At 43.9% G+C, this 20,182-nt stretch overlaps 1 protein-coding gene across 1 annotated transcript; it reads left to right on the top strand.

The window, feature by feature from the left end:
- The first annotated feature begins 1,902 nt into the window (after positions 1-1,902).
- On the top strand, positions 1,903-3,998 carry LOC141045347 (uncharacterized). The gene is made up of 2 exons (XM_073533707.2): positions 1,903-2,274; positions 2,543-3,998. The coding sequence occupies exon 2, from the start codon at positions 2,953-2,955 to the stop codon at positions 3,445-3,447; it is 495 nt and encodes a 164-aa protein (XP_073389808.1). The 5' UTR covers positions 1,903-2,274; positions 2,543-2,952; the 3' UTR covers positions 3,448-3,998.
- The last annotated feature ends 16,184 nt before the right edge of the window (positions 3,999-20,182 follow it).

Below are 20,182 nucleotides of genomic sequence, written 5' to 3'. Positions count from 1 at the left end.
AGTTATTTTTGTACTTTTAAAAATTTATATGATTTAAATTCTATTTAATTTCATTCTATTTGAATATATATATATATATATATATATATATATAGAATTTGGATTATTTTGTAGTTTTTAATACAACCATGTTCCTCTAAACATTTAGTATTTGTAAAAGAAGCTATTTGTATGTTCATTATTTATTTTTGTGATCAGTAGTTGCATGTTTGTATCACTGTTCTAGATAATATCTACTAAATTAAAATGAAAAAAAAAAAAAAAAAAAAAAAAAAAAAACTATTTTTTTCATTGCCAACTTAAGGCTTCAAGAACTACATGTGACATTGTAAAATTTAATATGGTTTTATAATTAAATAAACTTCCACAAATTTATGCTTGCAAGGTTATTGATTTTTGAATATAGGATTATGATATTTAAAAATAAAAAAATTTAAAATTTAAAAACATGGTTATTTGCAAGCTTTCAGGACTAAATAATTTTTGGATCTCTGTTTTACACCAAAATTTCAAAAGAAAAATATTTTGTGTTTTGAATTAGTATTTAATTTTTTAATATTTTTTTATTTTAAAAAATAAAATATTTTAAATTTAGTTAATGGTTTTCATAAATTTTTTCATAATCTTTTATTGCAGTTTTACATAAAAAAGTTTAAGAAAAATTTAAGCAATAGAGGTGATTTCTTGCTACATTTCTATTGTAGTCTTTTTACATTAAGTGCTATTTGATCTTTCCTTAAAATTAGATGGAATAATTCACAACCATTATGAGACATTCAACCAATCAATGAGCTCAGGAATATCATTTTAACATATTTTTCTTTGATGCTATGTTTTTTAATTTTTTATACAAATAAAATTTTAATATGAGCATAAATTAGATTTTTTATTTTATTGAATTGAATTTTAAATTTATTATAATAAAATATATTTATTATATATCTAAAATCGTTCACAAGTATATAGTATGAACGATTATATAGTATGAACGATAATTAACGGCTTATCATTACTATATACTTATAGTAGTTCTATATACACATAGAACTAAATTGATAATTTTTTAAAGGTCTTATATATTAAGAAAGAATAGATTTATTTGAAATTTAAAATAATAAAAAAATATTAAAACCATCATGATAATTTTTTATTAAAAAAAGTCTGAGTCAAGACTATTTTTAAAAATAAATTTAATGGAATGTTTATATATTTAATACTCAATTTTTTAAAAAATCTAGCAAATTATTTGTAAACAATCATGCATATATATATATATATAGATAGATATAATGCTCTAAAACTAATGATCTGTCCGTTAATTCTAGCAAACAACTTCATTGAACGTCCTTCTATTGGGGCACTACCTGGTATGTATTATTCTCGGTGGTACTAAAAGAATACATTTGTGTGATTTATTATTGCATTATTTGCACTATAATGTATTACTGTAATGTGTGTTATTATACATCATGAAGGATCTTTGAAGTAGAAGAAAATTTGGTGATGTTTTTTTATAATTAAATGTATTTATTTAATATTAGTGTTTCAATAACTATAAATTATGATAGAAGTACAAAAAAATTCAGTTCATGTTGAAAATATTATGTTAATTTTACTGTTGAAAATCAGTTGGATACTTTTTTTGAAGTTTTCATACAATTTCGTGATATTTTACAAGTTGATGTATCAGGAAATATGAGTATGTAGGCTTCCCACGGAGTTTCTATCTTTTGAAATTTTTATGGTGCTATTGTATAGAATTGTTCCAATTTTGGACTTTTAACTTACTCACAACATAATTATATATATATATATATATATATTGATTTTGCTCTGCTCTCATAAAACCTAGCGGGTCCACACTAGTACGAATATCAGGGCAAGAACATCAGTTGAGGCAAGCTCTGGGAATCAAAACTCAAGATTTCTTGATGACTGAGACAGTCGTCAGGTCCAAGCCGTTAATAGTATGCAGGAATCTGAGCTCTGAGATTCGCCGATTATGCACACGATCGTTCTGGAACCTTCGTTTAATTATTCAATGAATGTTCCAGTTACTGCCAGATTTCTCACTTCCTCGCTTCCTCCAAACTTGAATCGGCTAATGGAGTTTTCAGTTTTATACTCGCGACGTCATTACAATACAAGGGCCTAGGGAAATGGTTTGAAGTTTTGCAGGTAGCTAGGGAAGCAACAAGGTTTTGTATGGAACAGGTTTGCTTTTTGACAAAAGTTGCTGCCAAAGTCCTCAGGTCTCGTGCCGACAGTGCTAAGGTATGCAGGAAGCCGAGCTACAATTTGTTGTCGACGTCGTGTTCACAGTATGGCTTTAGTGACATCACCTCAATTGAATGCCGCTCTGAACGAACTCATAATCTGGAATTAGGAGAGCTGAATTTAGACTGGGAACAATTGTTACTTTTCTTACATTTTCGCATCCGGAAATGTTCAGTTGAAAGTGACCTAGTCTTGAGGACATGTTTTGCTTCGATTTCCGAGATCGGTAACTGAAGCTGGCCATGATTGAAACGCTGATGTGTAGTTCATGTGGAACGCCGGACGCACTGAGCTGCTGAGCTGTAGAGCTTCACCGCCTCGCAGCGCAACATCCCCTGGGTCACACCCATCGATCCCAAGCTGCTCCAATGTCTGCAAAACATGAGCAAGAAGCTGATAACCACATTCAGGAACCTTTGACACATTTGATTTTCATATAAGGGTCAGGAAGTTATGCTGAACCTCAAACAGGATTTTCCAATAACTGATAAAGATATGATTCGAGCATCAGTGTAGACCTGAAGCTGCTGCTTCAGAAATTTGATGTAGTGGATGGCTTCATCGAGCATGGACGCCGTGTCCATCTTGGTGCCGCCCGGAACGAGTCGCTGAAGAACGCGAATGCGATCACTGATACGCTCGCGGCGGTGACGAGCGGCTACGCTCTGGGTGTCTATGGAGATCCTAACATTTCTCCTCTTGGGTCTGGAGCTGGCGATGTCCTCCAGGGTAGGTATAAGCTGGGAGGCTTGTCGGAACAAGATGGCTTGCATTCTAGCAAAGTTGTCCAGGTCTACAGCTGGAGATCCACCGACACTACCCTTTCTCTGGCGAAATGGTGGAGTTGGTGGATGTGTCGCAGAAGGAATTGTAACCCGGTCGAAACATGTCACAGTGAAGCCTGCTGATGAGGAGGCTTCGATGCATCCTCCAAAACTGTCTTGGAAGACTGCGTGTTTCTCAGATTGTTGTTGTGGTTTCACTAGCTTCGAGGATTCATGCATCTTTATCTCCTCCTGTACCATCCAATCCTCGTCATCGCCTTCCAAGAGGCGCTGGAGATCAGCTATTGCAATTACGCGAGCTTCACCCTTGTTCAGAGAATTCTCACTCTTACCGCAAGGAAGCAGTCCAGACGATAGTGGTCCACCGGGGCTCTCCATGGGATAGAAGCTCTTGTAGTATCGGTGAGCGGCCATGAAAGTTCCGTCCCTGTTCTTATTGCGATCAAGCATGCTGGTCAGGCCAGGGATGAGGACATTGTTTCCGCCGCCCAGAGAGGAGATGCAATTCATGTGAAGATTGTTCTCCAGCGCACCAACATAGTCTACATCTGGAGACGTCATTTCGCTGGTGGAGTTCACGAGGCTGGAGCTATTTGTAGACTTGAAGAAAGTGTTTGGATTACCATTTCCTTGCTGTGATGAATGTTCCAACATACACCCGGAGTTGAGTCGCACGAATGACTGCACCAGGGCTTGCTGTTCTGCAGAGCCCATCAGCTGAGGAGACATGGATTGCAATAGCAGAGCGCCATGAGAATAAGAACAGTTCAAAAGTCGGCCAATCGACGTTTCAAGCATGGTGTACAGATGATTTTCCCCTGCACGAGAAACGCACAGGAAGAGCGTCAGAACTACTCCTAGTTTCACACTAGAATCTGCAACTATGTTGCAGAAAGTGCATGCACCGTGAACCCTCTCTTCTAAGTAATGGAAAAGTTTATTTTTGAGGTTTGCAAATGAACTCCAACAAGAAATTAGAGAATATTTTCTTGTTCTATACATATGCTTGCTGATTCGTTACAGACTGATCAACCACTGAGGTAAGTGCGTTTACCATTTTTCCGTGGTAGTTACCCCCCGATTACTCGATCTCAAGTCAATCGTCATTGTGTAGTCAACTCCAAAACTAACCCTGGATCAATCCACTGCAATATTCTTGAATTATGAGCTGATATTTCAGCCTTCTGTTACTCTCCACCCAGCCCTTATCACCGCACCGCAATCTGAACGAGTCGGAGAGGTTCAGAAAGAACCACTTGTGCAGTTGTCATTACAGGATGCTGGCTCTTCCGAGAGTTATGATGTGCAGTTCAATGTCATCTTTCGGAGCTGAGTGGAACACTAATGCAGTGAACGGAGATGATACGTGACTGTTGTCTGCGGCTGCTAAGATGAACCTACCAGTAGGGTCTAAGCCAAATAGAAAAGAGGATCACTTCTATGGCATGTGAGGTGTAAGCAATCGAAGCTGGGTGGGCGTCCCAGAGGAAGAATGTCTCCGACAAATCTGGAGAGAGAGGGTTTTAAAGAGACCGGGAGATCCAAGGAAAACTAGATAACGCGACACTCCAGAAGTCGGGGTCAACTGATGAGTCCAACACTACAGAACAGGTACTATAACTAGGCAGCGATTAACATTATCGTGATCATGACCACATTTGAGACACCACGATGTTACTAAGCACCTGTGTTTTATCTCCCTTTTGTAATGGATTACAGTATGACAGTCAGTGAGGCCTGACACCCAAAAGAGGTTATCAAAGCTGTGCTATTGTGAAGCAATGCACCACGACAGGACTCCGGAGATACTGCATCTCCACACAATTGCACACTTTCCACACCCGAGTGTGTCAAACTGCACCCAGACTCGGAACCCACGACGTCAAAACTCTTGCGATTCTCCTGCAAGCAAGCTCCAAAGATGTCTCGGTGCTCTTTTAGACCGCTCGAGCATGAAGAATGTGCACTTGCAGGATCCTCGACCTCGTGCTCTAGAACAGAGCTTGGTATCGAACGACAACCTCGCGCTCACTTGGCAACACTGGAAAAATGGATCTAGCAAAGTGCCTGGATGTTGTCGATGATGATGGTCTCTCCGATTGTGGTCAGTGAGAGAATCCTCAGGCGATGTGGTCGATCCCCGACAAAAATAGAGAATATTATCAAGTTCTATACAAATGCTTGCTGATTCGGTACAAACTGATCAACCACTGAGGTAAGTGCGTTTACCATTTTTCTGTGGTCGTTACTCCCCCGATTACTCGATCTCAAGTCAATCGTCATTGTGTAGTCAACTCCAAAACTAACCCTGGATCAATCCACTCCAATATTCTTGAATTATGAGCTGATATTTCAGCCTTCTGCTACTCTTCACCCAGCCCTTTTCATCGCACCGCAATCTGGACGAGTCGGGGAGCTTCAGAAAGAACCACTTGTGCAGCTGTCATTACAGGATGCTGGCTCTTTCGAGAATAATGATGTGCAGTTCAATGTCATCTTTCGGAGCTGAGTGGAACACTAATGTAGTGAACGGAGGTGATACGTGACTGTTGTCTGCGGCTACTAAGATGAACCTACCAATAGGGTCTAATCCAAATAGAAAAGAAGATCACTTCTTAAGCGTGCGAGGTGTAAGTAATCGAAGCTGGGTGGGCATTCCAAAGGAAGAATGTCTCCGACAAATCTGGAGAGAGAGGGTTTTAAAGAGACCGGGAGATCCAAGGAAAACTAGATAACGCGATACTCCAGAAGTCGGGGTCAACTGATGAGTCCAACACTACAGAACAGGTACTATAACTAGGCAGCGATTAACATTATCGTGATCATGACCACATTTGAGACACCACGATGTTACTAAGCACCGGTGTTTTACCCCCCTTCTGTAATGGATTACAGTATGACAGTCAGTGAGGCCTCACACCCAAAAGAGGTTGTCAAAGCTGTACTACTGTGAAGCAATGCACCATGACAGGACTCCACGGATACTGCATCTGTATACAATTGCACACTCTCCACACCCGAGTGTATCAAACTGCACCCAGACTTGGAACCCACGACGTCAAAACTCCTGCGATTCTCCAACAAGGAAGCTGCAAAGATGTCTTGGCGCTCTTTTAGACCGCTCGAGCATAAAGAATGTGCACTTGCAGGATCCTCGACCTAGTGCTCTAGAACGGAGCTTGGTATCGAACGACAACCTCGCGCTCACTTGACAACACTAGAAAAATGGATCTAGCAAAGTGCCTGGATGTTGTCGATGATGATGGTCCCTCCGATTGTGGTCAATGAGAGAATCCTAAAGCGATGTGGTCGATCTCCAACGAAATTAGAGAAGATTATCGAGTTCTATACATATGCTTGCTGATTCGGTACAGATTGATCAACCACTGAGGTAAGTGCGTTTATCATTTTTCCGTGGTCATTACCCCATCGATTACTCGATCTCAAGTTAATCGTCATTGTGTAGTCAACTCCAAAACTAACCCTGGATCAGTCCACTGGAATATTCTTGAATTATGAGCTAATATTTCAGCCTTCTGCTATTCTTCACCTAGCCCTTATCACCGCACTGCAATCTGAATGAGTCGGGGAGCTTCAGAAAGAACTACTTGTGTAGTTGTCATTACAGGATGCTGGCTCTTCCGAGAGTTATGATGTGCAGTTGAATGTCATCTTTCGGAGCTGAGTGGAACACTAATGCAGTGAACGGAGATGATACGTGATTGTTGTCTGCGGCTGCTAAGATGAACCTACCAGTAGGGTCTAAGCCAAATAGAAAAGAGGATCACTTCTATGGCGTGCGAGGTGTAAGCAATCGAAGCTGGGTGGGCGTTCCAAAAGAAGAATGTCTCCGACAAATCTGGAGAGAGAGGGTTTTAAAGAGACCGGGAGATCCAAGGAAAACTAGTTAACGCGACACTCCAGAAGTCGGGGTCAACTGATGAGTCCAACACTACAGAACAGGTACTATAACTAGGCAGCGATTAACATTATCGTGATCATGACCACATTTGAGACACCACGATGTTACTAAGCACTGGTGTTATATCCCTCTTCTGTAATGGATTACAGTATGACAGTCAGTGAGGCCTCACACCCAAAAGAGGTTGTCAAAGCTGTGCTACTGTGAAGCAATGCACCATGACAGGACTCCACGGATACTGCATCTGTATACAATTGCACACTCTTCACACCCGAGTGTGTCAAACTGCACCCAGACTTGGAACCCACGACGTCAAAACTCCTGCGATTCTCCAAAAAGGAAGCTGCAAAGATGTCTCGGCGCTCTTTTAGACCGCTCGAGCATAAAGAATGTGCACTTGTAGGATCCTCGACCTCGTGCTCTAGAACGGAGCTTGGTATCGAACGACAACCTCGCGCTCACTTGACAACACTGGAAAAATGGATCTAGCAAAGTGCCTGGATGTTGTCGATGATGATGGTCTCTCCGATTGTGGTCAATGAGAGAATCCTCAAGCGATGTGGTCGATCCCCAATGAAATTAGAGAATATTATCGAGTTCTATACATATGCTTGCTGATTCGGTACAAATTGATCAACCACTAAGGTAAGTGCGTTTATCATTTTTCCGTGGTCATTATCCCATCGATTACTCGATCTCAAGTTAATCGTCATTGTGTAGTCAACTCCAAAACTAACCCTGGATCAGTCCACTGGAATATTCTTGAATTATGAGCTAATATTTCAGCCTTCTGCTATTCTTCACCTAGCCCTTATCACCGCACTGCAATCTGAATGAGTCGGGGAGCTTCAGAAAGAACTACTTGTGTAGTTGTCATTACAGGATGCTGGCTCTTCCGAGAGTTATGATGTGCAGTTGAATGTCATCTTTCGGAGCTGAGTGGAACACTAATGCAGTGAACGGAGATGATACGTGATTGTTGTCTGCGGCTGCTAAGATGAATCTACCAGTAGGGTCTAAGCCAAATAGAAAAGAGGATCACTTCTATGGCGTGCGAGGTGTAAGCAATCGAAGCTGGGTGGGCGTCCCAAAGGAACAATGTCTCCGACAAATCTGGAGAGAGAGGGTTTTAAAGAGACCGGGAGATCCAAGGAAAACTAGTTAACGCGACACTCCAGAAGTCGGGGTCAACTGATGAGTCCAACACTACAGAACAGGTACTATAACTAGGCAGCGATTAACATTATCGTGATCATGACCACATTTGAGATACCATGATGTTACTAAGCAACGGTGTTTTATCCCCCTTCTGTAATGGATTACAGTATGACAGTCAGTGAGGCCTCACACCCAAAAGAGGTTGTCAATGCTGTGCTACTGTGAAGCAATGCACCACGACTGGACTCCGGGGATACTGCATCTGCACATAATTGCACACTCTCCACACCCGAGTGTGTCAAACAGCACCCTGACTAGGAATCCACGACGTCAAAACTCCTGCGATTCTCCAGCAAGCAAGCTGCAAAGATGTCTCGGCGCTCTATTAGACCGCTCGAGCATGAAGAATGTGCACTTGCAGGATCCTCGACCTCGAGCTCTAGAACGGAGCTTGGTATCGAACGACGACCTCGTGCTCACTTGGCAAAACAAAAAAGAAGGATCTAGCAAAGTACCTGGACGTTGTCGATGATGATGGTCTCTCCGATTGTCGTCAATGAGAGAATCCTCAAGCGATGTGGTCGATCCCCAACGAAATTAGAGAATATTATCAAGTTCTATATATATGCTTGCTGATTCGGTACAGACTGATCAACCACTGAGATAAGTGCGTTTACCATTTTTCCGTGGTCATTACCCCCCCCCCGATTACTCGATCTCAAGTCAATCGTCATTGTGTAGTCAACTCCAAAACTAACCCTGGATCAATCCATTGCAATATTCTTGAATTATGAGCTGATATTTCAGCCTTCTGCTACTCTTCACCCAGTCGTTTTCACCGCACCGCAATTTTGACGAGTCGGGAAGCTTCAGAAAGAACCACTTGTGCTGTTGTCATTAAAGGATGCTGGCTCTTCCGAGAGTAATGATATGCAGTTCAATGTCATCTTTCGGAGCTGAGTGGAACACTTATGCAGTGAACGGAGATGATACGTGACTGTTGTCTACGGCTGCTAAGATGAACCTACCAGTAGGGTCTAACTCAAATAGAAAAGAAGATCACTTCTCTGGCGTGCGAGGTATATGAAATCGAAGCTGGGTGGGCGTCCTAGAGGAAGAATGTCTCTGACAAATCTGGAGAGAGAGGGTTTTAAAGAAACCGGGAGATCTAAAGAAAACTAGATAACGCGACACTCCAGAAGTCGGGGTCAACTGATGAGTCCAACACTACAGAACAGGTACTATAACTAGGCAGCGATTAACATTATCGTGATCATGACCACATTTGAGACACCACGATGTTACTAAGCACCGGTGTTTTACCCCCCTTCTGTAATGGATTACAGTATGACAGTCAGTGAGGCCTCACACCCAAAAGAGGTTGTCAATGCTGTGCTACTGTGAAGCAATGCACCACGACTGGACTCCGGGGATACTGCATCTGCACATAATTGCACACTCTCCACACCCGAGTGTGTCAAACAGCACCCTGACTAGGAATCCACGACGTCAAAACTCCTGCGATTCTCCAGCAAGCAAGCTGCAAAGATGTCTCGGTGCTCTATTAGACCGCTCGAGCATGAAGAATGTGCACTTGCAGGATCCTCGACCTCGAGCTCTAGAACGGAGCTTGGTATCGAACGACGACCTCGCGCTCACTTGGCAAAACAAAAAAGAAGGATCTAGCAAAGTACCTAGACGTTGTCGATGATGATGGTCTCTCCGATTGTCGTCAATGAGAGAATCCTCAAGCGATGTGGTCGATCCCCAACGAAATTAGAGAATATTATCAAGTTCTATATATATGCTTGCTGATTCGGTACAGACTGATCAACCACTGAGATAAGTACATTTACCATTTTTCCGTGGTCATTACCCCCCCCCCGATTACTCGATCTCAAGTCAATCGTCATTGTGTAGTCAACTCCAAAACTAACCCTGGATCAATCCATTGCAATATTCTTGAATTATGAGCTGATATTTCAGCCTTCTGCTACTCTTCACCCAGCCGTTTTCACCACACCGCAATTTTGACGAGTCGGGAAGCTTCAGAAAGAACCACTTGTGCTGTTGTCATTAAAGGATGCTGGCTCTTCCGAGAGTAATGATATGCAGTTCAATGTCATCTTTCGGAGCTGAGTGGAACACTTATGCAGTGAACGGAGATGATACGTGACTGTTGTCTACGGCTGCTAAGATGAACCTACCAGTAGGGTCTAACTCAAATAGAAAAGAAGATCACTTCTCTGGCGTGCGAGGTATATGAAATCGAAGCTGGGTGGGCGTCTTAGAGGAAGAATGTCTCTGACAAATCTGGAGAGAGAGGGTTTTAAAGAAACCGGGAGATCTAAAGAAAACTAGATAACGCGACACTCCAGAAGTCGGGGTCAATTGATGAGTCCAATACTACAGAACAGGTACTATATCTAGGCAGCGATTAACATTATCGTGATCATGACCACCTTTGAGACACCACGATGTTACTAAGCACCGGTGTTTTACCTCCCTTCTGTAATGGATTACAGTATGATAGTCAGTGAGGCCTCACACCCAAAAGAGGTTGAAAAAGTTGTGCTACTGTGAAACAATGCACCACGTCAGGACTCCGCGGATACTTCATCTGTACACAATTGCACACTCTCCACACTCGAGTGTGTCAAACTGCACCCAGACTTGGAACCCACGACGTCAAAACTCCTGCGATTCTCCAGCAAGCAAGCTGCAAAGATGTCTCGGTGCCCTTTTAGACCGCTCGAGCATGAAGAATGTGCACTTGCAGAATCCTCGACCTCGTGCTCTAGAACGGAGCTTGGTATCGAACGACGACCTCGCGCTCACTTGGCAACACTGGGAAAATGGATCTAGCAAAGTGCCTCGATGTTGTCGATGATGATGGACCCTCCGATTGTGGTCAGTGAGAGAATCCTCAAGCGATGTGGTCGATCCCCAACGAAATTAGAGAATATTGTCGTGTTCTATACATATGCTTGCTGATTCGTTACAGATTGATCAACCATTGAGGTAAGTGCGTTTACCATTTTTCCGTGGTCATTACCCCCCCGATTCCTTGATCTCAAGTCAATCGTCATTGTGTAGTCAACTCCAAAACTAACCCTGGATCAATCCACTGCAATATTCTTGAATTATGAGCTGATATTTCAGCCTTCTGCTACTCTTCACCCAGCCCTTTTCAGCGCACCGCAATTTTGACGAGTCGGGAAGCTTCAGAAAGACCCACTTGTGCAGTTGTCATTAAAGGATGCTGGCTCTTCCGAGAGTAATGATGTGCAGTTCAATGTCATCCTTCGGAGCTGAGTGGAACACTAATGCAGTGAACGGAGATGATACGTGACTGTTGTCTGCGGCTGCTAAGATGAACCTACCAGTAGGATCTAACCCAAATAGAAAAGAAGATCACTTCTCTGGCATGCGAGGTGTAAGCAATCGAAGCTGGGTGGGCGTCCTAGAGGAAGAATGTCTCTGACAATTCTGGAGAGAGAGGGTTTTAAAGAGACCTGGAGATCTAAAGAAAACTAGATAACGCGGCACTCCAGAAGTCGAGGTCAATTGATGAGTCCAATACTACAGAACAGGTACTATAACTAGGCAGCGATTAACATTATCGTGATCATGACTACATTTGAGACACCACGATGTTACTAAGCACCGGTTTTTTACCCCCCTTCTGTAATGGATTACCGTATGACAGTGAGTGATGCCTCACCCCCAAAAGAGGTTGTTAAAGCTGTGCTATTGTGATGCAATGCACCACGACAAACTCCGGGGATACTGCATCTGCATACAATTATACACTCTCCACCGCCGAGTGTGTCAAACTACACCTTGACTCGGAACCCACGACATCAAAACTCCTACGATTCTCCACTAAGCAAGCTGCCGAATTATCTTGGTGCTCTTTTAGACCGCTCGAGCATGATGAATGTGCACTTGCAGGATCCTCGACCTCGTGCTCTAGAACGGAGCTTGGTATCGAACGACGACCTCGCGCTCACTTGGCAACATTGGAAAAATCGATCTAACAAAGTGCCTGGATTTTGTCGATGATGATGGTCCCTCCGATTGTGGTAAGTGAGAGAATTCTCAGGCGATGTGGTCGATCCGGAACAAAATTAGAGAATATTGTCGTGTTCTATACATATGCTTGCTGATTTGGTAAAGACTGATCAACTACTGAGGTAAGTACGTTTACTAGTTTTTCGTGGTCATTACCCCCCCGATTCCTTGATCTCTAGTCAATCGTCATTGTATAGTCAACTCAAAAACTAACCCTGGATCAATCCGCTGCAATATTCTTGAATTATGAGCTGATATTTCAGCCTTCTGCTACTCTTCACCCAGCCCTTTTCACCGCACCGCAATTTTGACGAGTTGGGAAGCTTCAGAAAGAACCACTTGTGTAGTTGTCATTACAAGATGCTGGCTCTTCCGAGAGTAATGATGTGCAGTTCAATGTCATTCTTCGGAGCTGAGTGGAACACTAATGCAGTGAACGGAGATGATACGTGACTGTTGTCTGTGGCTGCTAAGATGAACCTACGAGTAGAGTCTAACCCAAATAGAAAAGAAGATCAGTTCTCTAGCGTGCGAGGTATATGAAATCGAAGCTGGGTGGGCGTCCCAGAGGAAGAATGTCTCCGACAAATCTAAAGAGAGAGGATTTTAAAGAGACCGGGAGATCCAAGGAAAACTAGTTAACGCGACACTCCAGAAGTCGGGGTCACTTGATGAGTCCAACACTACAGAATTAATACTATAACTAGGCAGCGATTAACATTATCGTGATCATGACTACATTTGAGACACCACGATGTTACTAAGCACCGGTGTTTTATCCCCCTTCTGTAATGGATTACAGTATGACAGTCTGTGACGCCTCACACCCAAAAGAGGTTTTCAAAGCTGTGCTACTGTGATGCAATGCTCCACGACAGGACTCCTGGGATACTGCATCTGCACACAATTACACACTCTCCACCGCCGAGTGTGTCAAACTACACCCCGACTTGGAACCCACGACGTCAAAACTCCTGTGATTCTCCAGCAAGCAAGCTGCAAAGATGACTCAGTACTCTTTTAGACCGCTCGAGCATAAAGAATGTGCATTTGCAGCATCCTCGACCTCGTGCTCTAGAACGGAGCTTGGTATCGAACGACGACCTCGCGCTCACTTGGCAACACTGGGAAAATGGATCTAGCAAAGTGCCTGGATGTTGTCGATGATGATGGTCCCTCCGATTGTGGTCAGTGAGAGAATCCTCAGGCGATGTGGTCGATCCCCAACGAAATTAGAGAATATTGTCGTGTTCTATACATATGCTTGCTGATTCGGTACAGACTGATCAACTTCTGAGGTAAGTGCGTTTACAATTTTTCCGTGGTCATTACCCCCACGATTCCTTGATCTCAAGTCAATCGTCATTGTGTAGTCAACTCCAAAACTAACCCTGGATCAATCCACTGCAATATTCTTGAATTATGAGCTAATATTTCAGCCTTCTGCTACTCTTCACCCAGCCCTTTTCACTGCACCGCAATTTTGACGAGTCGAGAAGCTTCAGAAAGAACCACTTGTGCAGTTGTCATTAAAGAATGCTGGCTCTTCCGAGAGTAATGATGTGTAGTTCAATGTCATCTTTCGGAGCTGAGTGGAACACTAATGCAGTGAACGGAGATGATACGTGATTGTTGTCTGCGGCTGCTAAGATGAACCTACGAGTAGGGTCTAACCCAAATAGAAAAGAAGATCAGTTCTCTGGCGTGCGAGGTATATGAAATCGAAGCTGGGTGGGCGTCCCAGAGGAAGAATGTCTCCGACAAATCTAAAGAGCGAGGATTTTAAAGAGACCAGGAGATCGAAGGAAAACTAGTTAACGCGACAGTCCACAAGTCGGGGTCAACTCATGAGTCCAACACTACAGAACAGGTACTATAACAAGGCAGCGATTAACATTATCGTGATCATGACCACATTTGAGACACCACGATGTTACTAAGCACCGGTGTTTTACCCCCCTTCTGTAATGGATTACAGTATGACAGTCAGTGAAGCCTCACACCCAAAAGTGGTTGTCAAAGCTGTGCTACTGTGAAGCAATGCACCACGACAGGACTCCGGGGATACTGCATTTGCACACAATTGCACACCCTCCACCCCCGAGTGTGTCAAACTGCTCCCACACTCGGAACCCACGATGTCAAAACTCCTGCGATTCTCTAGCAAGCAAGCTGCAAAGATGTCTCGGCGCTCTTTTAGACCGCTCGAGCATGAAGAATGTGGACTTTGAGGATCCTCGACCGCATGCTCTAGAACAGAGCTTGGTATCAAACGACGACCTCGGGCTCACTTGGCAACACTGAGAAAATGGATCATGCAAAGTGCTTGGATGTTGTCGATGATGATGGTCTCTCCGATTGTGGTCAGTGAGAGAATCCTCTGGCGATGTGGTCGATCCCCAACGAAATAAGAGGATATTATCGTGTTCTTTTCATATGCTTGCTGATTCGGTACAGACTGATCAACCACTGAGATAAGTGCATTTACCATTTTTCCGTGGTCATTACCCCCCCCCCCCCCGATTACTCGATCTCAAGTCAATCGTCATTGTGTAGTCAACTCCAAAACTAACCCTGGATCAATCCATTGCAATATTCTTGAATTATGAGCTGATATTTCAGCCTTCTGCTACTCCTCACCCAGCCGTTTTCACCGCACCGCAATTTTGACAAGTCGGGAAGCTTTCAGAAAGAACCACTTGTGCTGTTGTCATTAAAGGATGCTGGCTCATCCGAGAGTAATGATGTACAGTTCAATGTCATCTTTCGGAGCTGAGTGGAACACTAATGCAGTGAACGAAGATGATACGTGACTATTGTCTACGGCTACTAAGATGAACTTACTAGTAGGGTCTAACCCAAATAGAAAAGAAGATCACTTCTCTCGCTTGCGAGGTGTAAACAATCGAAGCTGGGTGGGCGTCCTAGAGGAAGAATGTCTCCGACAAATCTGGAGAGATAGGGTTTTAAAGAGACCGGGAGATCGAAGGAAAACCAAATAACGTGACACTCCAGAAGTCGGGGTCAATTGATGAGTCCAACACTACAGAACAGGTACTATAACTAGGCAGCGATTAATATTATCGCGATCATGACCACATTTGAGACACCACGATGTTACTAAGCACCGGTGTTTTACCCCCCTTCTGTAATGGATTACAGTATGACAGTCAGTGAGGCCTCACACCCAAAAGAGGTTGTCAAAGCTGTGCTACTGTGAAGCAATGCACCACGACATGACTCCGGGGATACTGCATCTGTACACAATTACACAATCTCCACCCTCGAGTGTGTCAAACTGCTCCCACACTTGGAATCCACGACGTCAAAACTCCTGCGATTCTCCAGCAAGCAAGCTGCAAAGATGTCTCGGCGCTCTTTTAGACCGCTCGAGAATGAAGAATGTGCACTTGCAGCATCCTCGACCTCGTACTCTAGAACGGAGCTTGGTATCGAACGACGACCTCGCGCTCACTTGGCAACACTGAGAAAATGGATCTAGCAAAGTGCTTGGATGTTGTTGCTGATGATGGACCCTCCGATTGTGGTCAGTGAGAGAATCCTCAGGCGATGTCGTCGATCCCCAAAAAATTTGAGAATATTGTCGTGTTCTATATATATGCTTGCTGATTCGGTAAAGATTGATCAATCACTGAGGTAAGTGCATTTACCATTTTTCCGTGGTCCTTACCTCCCCAATAACTCGACCTCAAGTCAATCATCAATGTGTAGTCAACTCCAAAACTAACCCTGGATCAATCCACTGCAATATTCTTGAATTATGAGCTGATATTTCAGCCTTCTGCTACTCTTCACCTAGTCCTTTTCTCCGCACCGCAATCTGGACGAGTCGGGGAGCTTCAAAGAGAACCTCTTATGCATCTGTCATTAAAGGATGCTGGCTCTTCCGAAAGTAATGATGTACAGTTCAATGTCATCTTTCGGAGCTGAGTGGAACACTAATGCAGTGAACGAAGATGATACGTGACTATTGTCTACGGCTGCTAAGATGAACCTACCAGTAGGGTCTAACCCAAATAGAAAAGAAGATCACTTCTCTCGCTTGCGAGGTGTAAGCTATCGAAGCTGGGTGGGCGTCCTAGAGGAAGAATGTCTCCGACAAATCTGGAGAGATAGGGTTTTAAAGAGACCGGGAGATCGAAGGAAAACCAAATAACGTGACACTCCAGAAGTCGGGGTCAATTGATGAGTCCAACACTACAGAACAGGTACTATAACTAGGCAGCGATTAACATTATCGTGATCATGACCACATTTGAGACACCACGATGTTACTAAGCACCGGTGTTTTACCCCCCTTCTGTAATGGATTACGGTATGACAGTCAGTGAGGCCTCACACCCAAAAGAGGTTGTCAAAGCTGTGCTACTGTGAAGCAATGCACCACGACATGACTCCGGGGATACTGCATCTGTACACAATTGCACAATCTCCACCCCCGAGTGTGTCAAACTGCTCCCACACTTGGAACCCACGACGTCAAAACTCTTGCGATTCTCCAGCAAGCAAGCTGCAAAGATGTCTCGGCGCTCTTTTAGATCGCTCGAGAATGAAGAATGTGCACTTGCAGCATCCTCAACCTCGTACTCTAGAACGGAGCTTAGTATCGAACGACGACCTTGCGCTCACTTGGCAACACTGGGAAAATGGATCTAGCAAAGTGCCTGGATGTTGTCGCTGATGATGGACCCTCCGATTGTGGTCAGTGAGAGAATCCTCAGGCGATGTGGTCGATCCCCAAAAAATTTGAGAATATTGTCGTCTTCTATATATATGCTTGCTGATTCGGTAAAGATTGATCAATCACTGAGGTAAGTGCATTTACCATTTTTCCGTGGTCCTTACCTCCCCAATAACTCGATCTCAAGTCAATCATCAATGTGTAGTCAACTCCAAAACTAACCCTGGATCAATCCACTGCAATATTCTTGAATTATGAGCTGATATTTCAGCCTTCTGCTACTCCTCAGCCAGCCCTTTCCACCGCACCGCAATCTGGACGAGTCGGGGAGCTTCAAAAAGAACCTCTTATGCATCTGTCATTAAAGGATGCTGGCTCTTCCGAAAGTAATGATGTACAGATCAATGTTATCTTTCGGAGGTGAGAGGAACACGAATGCAGTGAATGGAGATGATACGTGACTGTTGTCTACGGCTGCTAAGATGAACCTACCAGTAGGGTCTAAGCCAAATAGAAAAGAAGATCACTTCTCTGGCATGCGAGGTGTAAGCAATCGAAGCTGAGTGGGCGTCCCAGAGGAAGAATGTCTCCGACAAATCTGGAGAGAGAGGGTTTTAAAGAGACCGGGAGATCCAAGAAAAACTAGATAACGTGACACTCTAGAAGTCGGGGTCAATTGATGAGTCCAACACTACAGAACAGGTACTATAACTAGGCAGCGATTAACATTATCGTGATCATGACCACATTTGAGACACCACGATGTTACTAAGCACCGGTGTTTTATCCCCCTTCTGTAATGGATTACAGTATGACAGTCAGTGAGGCCTCACACCCAAAAGAGGTCGTCAAAGCTGTGCTACTGTGAAGCAATGCACCACGATAAGACTCCGGAGATACTGCATCTGCACACAATTGCACACCCTCCACCCCTGAGTGTGTCAAACTGCACCCACACTCGGAACCTACGATGTCAAAACTCCTGCGATTCTCCAGCAAGCAAGCTGCAAAGATGTCTCGGCGCTCTTTTAGACCGCTCGAGCATGAAGAATGTGCACTTATAGGATCCTCGACCTCGTGCTCTAGAACGGAGCTTGGTATCGAACGATGACCTCGCACTCACTTGGCAACACTGAAAAAATGGATCTAGCAAAGTGCCTGGATGTTGTCGATGATGATGGTTCCTCCAATTGTGGTCAGTGAGAGAATCCTCAGGCGATGTGGTCGATTCCCAACAAAATTTGAGAATATTGTCGTATTCTATACATATGCTTGCTGATTCGGTAAAGACAGATCAACCACGTAGGTAAGTGCATTTACCATTTTCCATGGTCCTTACCCCCCTAATTACTTCATCTCAAGTCAATCATTAATATGTAGTCAACTCCAAAACTAACCCTGGATCAATCCATTGCAATATTCTTGAATTATGAGCTACTATTTCAGCCTTCTGCTACTCTTCACCCAGCCCTTTTCTCCGCACCGCAATCTGGACGAGTCGGGGAGCTTCCGAAAGAACCACTTAAGCAGCTGTCAATACAGGATGCTGGCTCTTCCGAAAGTAATGATGTACAGTTCAATGTCATCTTTCGGAGCTGAGTGGAATACTAATGTAGTGAACGGAGATGATACGTGACTATTGTCTACGCCTGCTAAGATAAACGTACGAGTAGGGTCTAATCCAAATAGAAAAGAAGATCACTTCTCAGGCGTGCGAGGTGTAAGGAATCGAAGCTGGGTGGGCGTCCTAGAGAAAGAATGTCCCCGACAAATCTGGAGAGAGAGGGTTTTAAAGAAACCGGGAGATCCAAGGAAAACTAGATAACGTGACACTCCAGAAGTCGGGGTCAATTGATGAATCCAACACTACAGAACAGGTACTATAACTAGGCAGCGATTAAAATTATCGTGATCATGACCACATTTGAGACACCACGATGTTACTAAGCACCGGTGTTTTACCCCCCTTCTGTAATGGATTATAGTATGACAGTCAGTGAGGCCTCACACCCAAAAGAGGTTGTCAAAGCTGTGCTACTGTGAAGCAATGCACCACGACAAGACTCCGGGGATATTGCATCTGCACACAATTGCACACTCTCCACCCCCGAGTGTGTTAAACTGCTCTCATACTTGGAACCCACGACGTCAAAACTCCTGTGATTCTCCAGCAAGCAAGCTGCAAAGATGTCTCGGTGCTCTTTTAGACCGCTCGAGCATGAAGAATGTGCACTTGCAGCATCCTCGACCTCGTACTCTAGAACGGAGCTTGGTATCGAACGACGACCTCGCGCTCACTTGGCAACACTGGAAAAATGGATCTAGCAAAGTGCCTGGATGTTGTCGATGATGATGGTCCCTTCGATTTTGGTTAGTGAGAGAATCCTCAGGCGATGTGGTCGATCCCTAACGAAATTAGAAGATATTGTCGTGTTCTATACATGTGCTTGCTGATTCGGTACAGACTGATCAACCACTGAGGTAAGTGCATTTACCATTTTTTCGTGGTCGTTACCCCCCCAATTACTCGACCTCAAGTCAATCGTCATTGTGTAGTCAACTCCAAAACTAACCCTGGATCAATCCACTACAATATTCTTGAATTATGAGCTGATATTTCAGCCTTCTGCTACTCTTCACCCAGCCCTTTTCATCGCACCGCAATCTGGACGAGTCGGGGAGCTTCAGAAAGAACCACTTGTGCAGCTGTCATTACAGGATGCTGGCTCTTTCGAGAATAATGATGTGCAGTTCAATGTCATCTTTCGGAGCTGAGTGGAACACTAATGTAGTGAACGGAGGTGATACGTGACTGTTGTCTGCGGCTACTAAGATGAACCTACCAATAGGGTCTAATCCAAATAGAAAAGAAGATCACTTCTTAAGCGTGCGAGGTGTAAGTAATCGAAGCTGGGTGGGCATTCCAGAGGAAGAATGTCTCCGACAAATCTGGAGAGAGAGGGTTTTAAAGAGACCGGGAGATCCAAGAAAAACTAGATAATGTGACACTCCAGAAGTCGGGGTCAATTGATGAGTCCAACACTACAGAACAGGTACTATAACTAGGCAGCGATTAACATTATCGTGATCATGACCACATTTGAGACACCACGATGTTACTAAGCACCGGTGTTTTACCCCCCTTCTGTAATGGATTACAGTATGACAGTCAGTGAGGCCTCACACCCAAAAGAGGTTGTCAAAGCTGTGCTACTGTGAAGCAATGCACCACGACAAGACTCCGGGGATACTGCATCTGCACAC

This window comes from Physcomitrium patens, chromosome 4 (assembly GCF_059467195.1).
Source record: "Physcomitrium patens ecotype Gransden chromosome 4, ASM5946719v1, whole genome shotgun sequence".
NCBI lineage: Eukaryota > Viridiplantae > Streptophyta > Bryopsida > Funariales > Funariaceae > Physcomitrium > Physcomitrium patens.
This window is presented reverse-complemented; position numbering and strand designations above follow the sequence as displayed.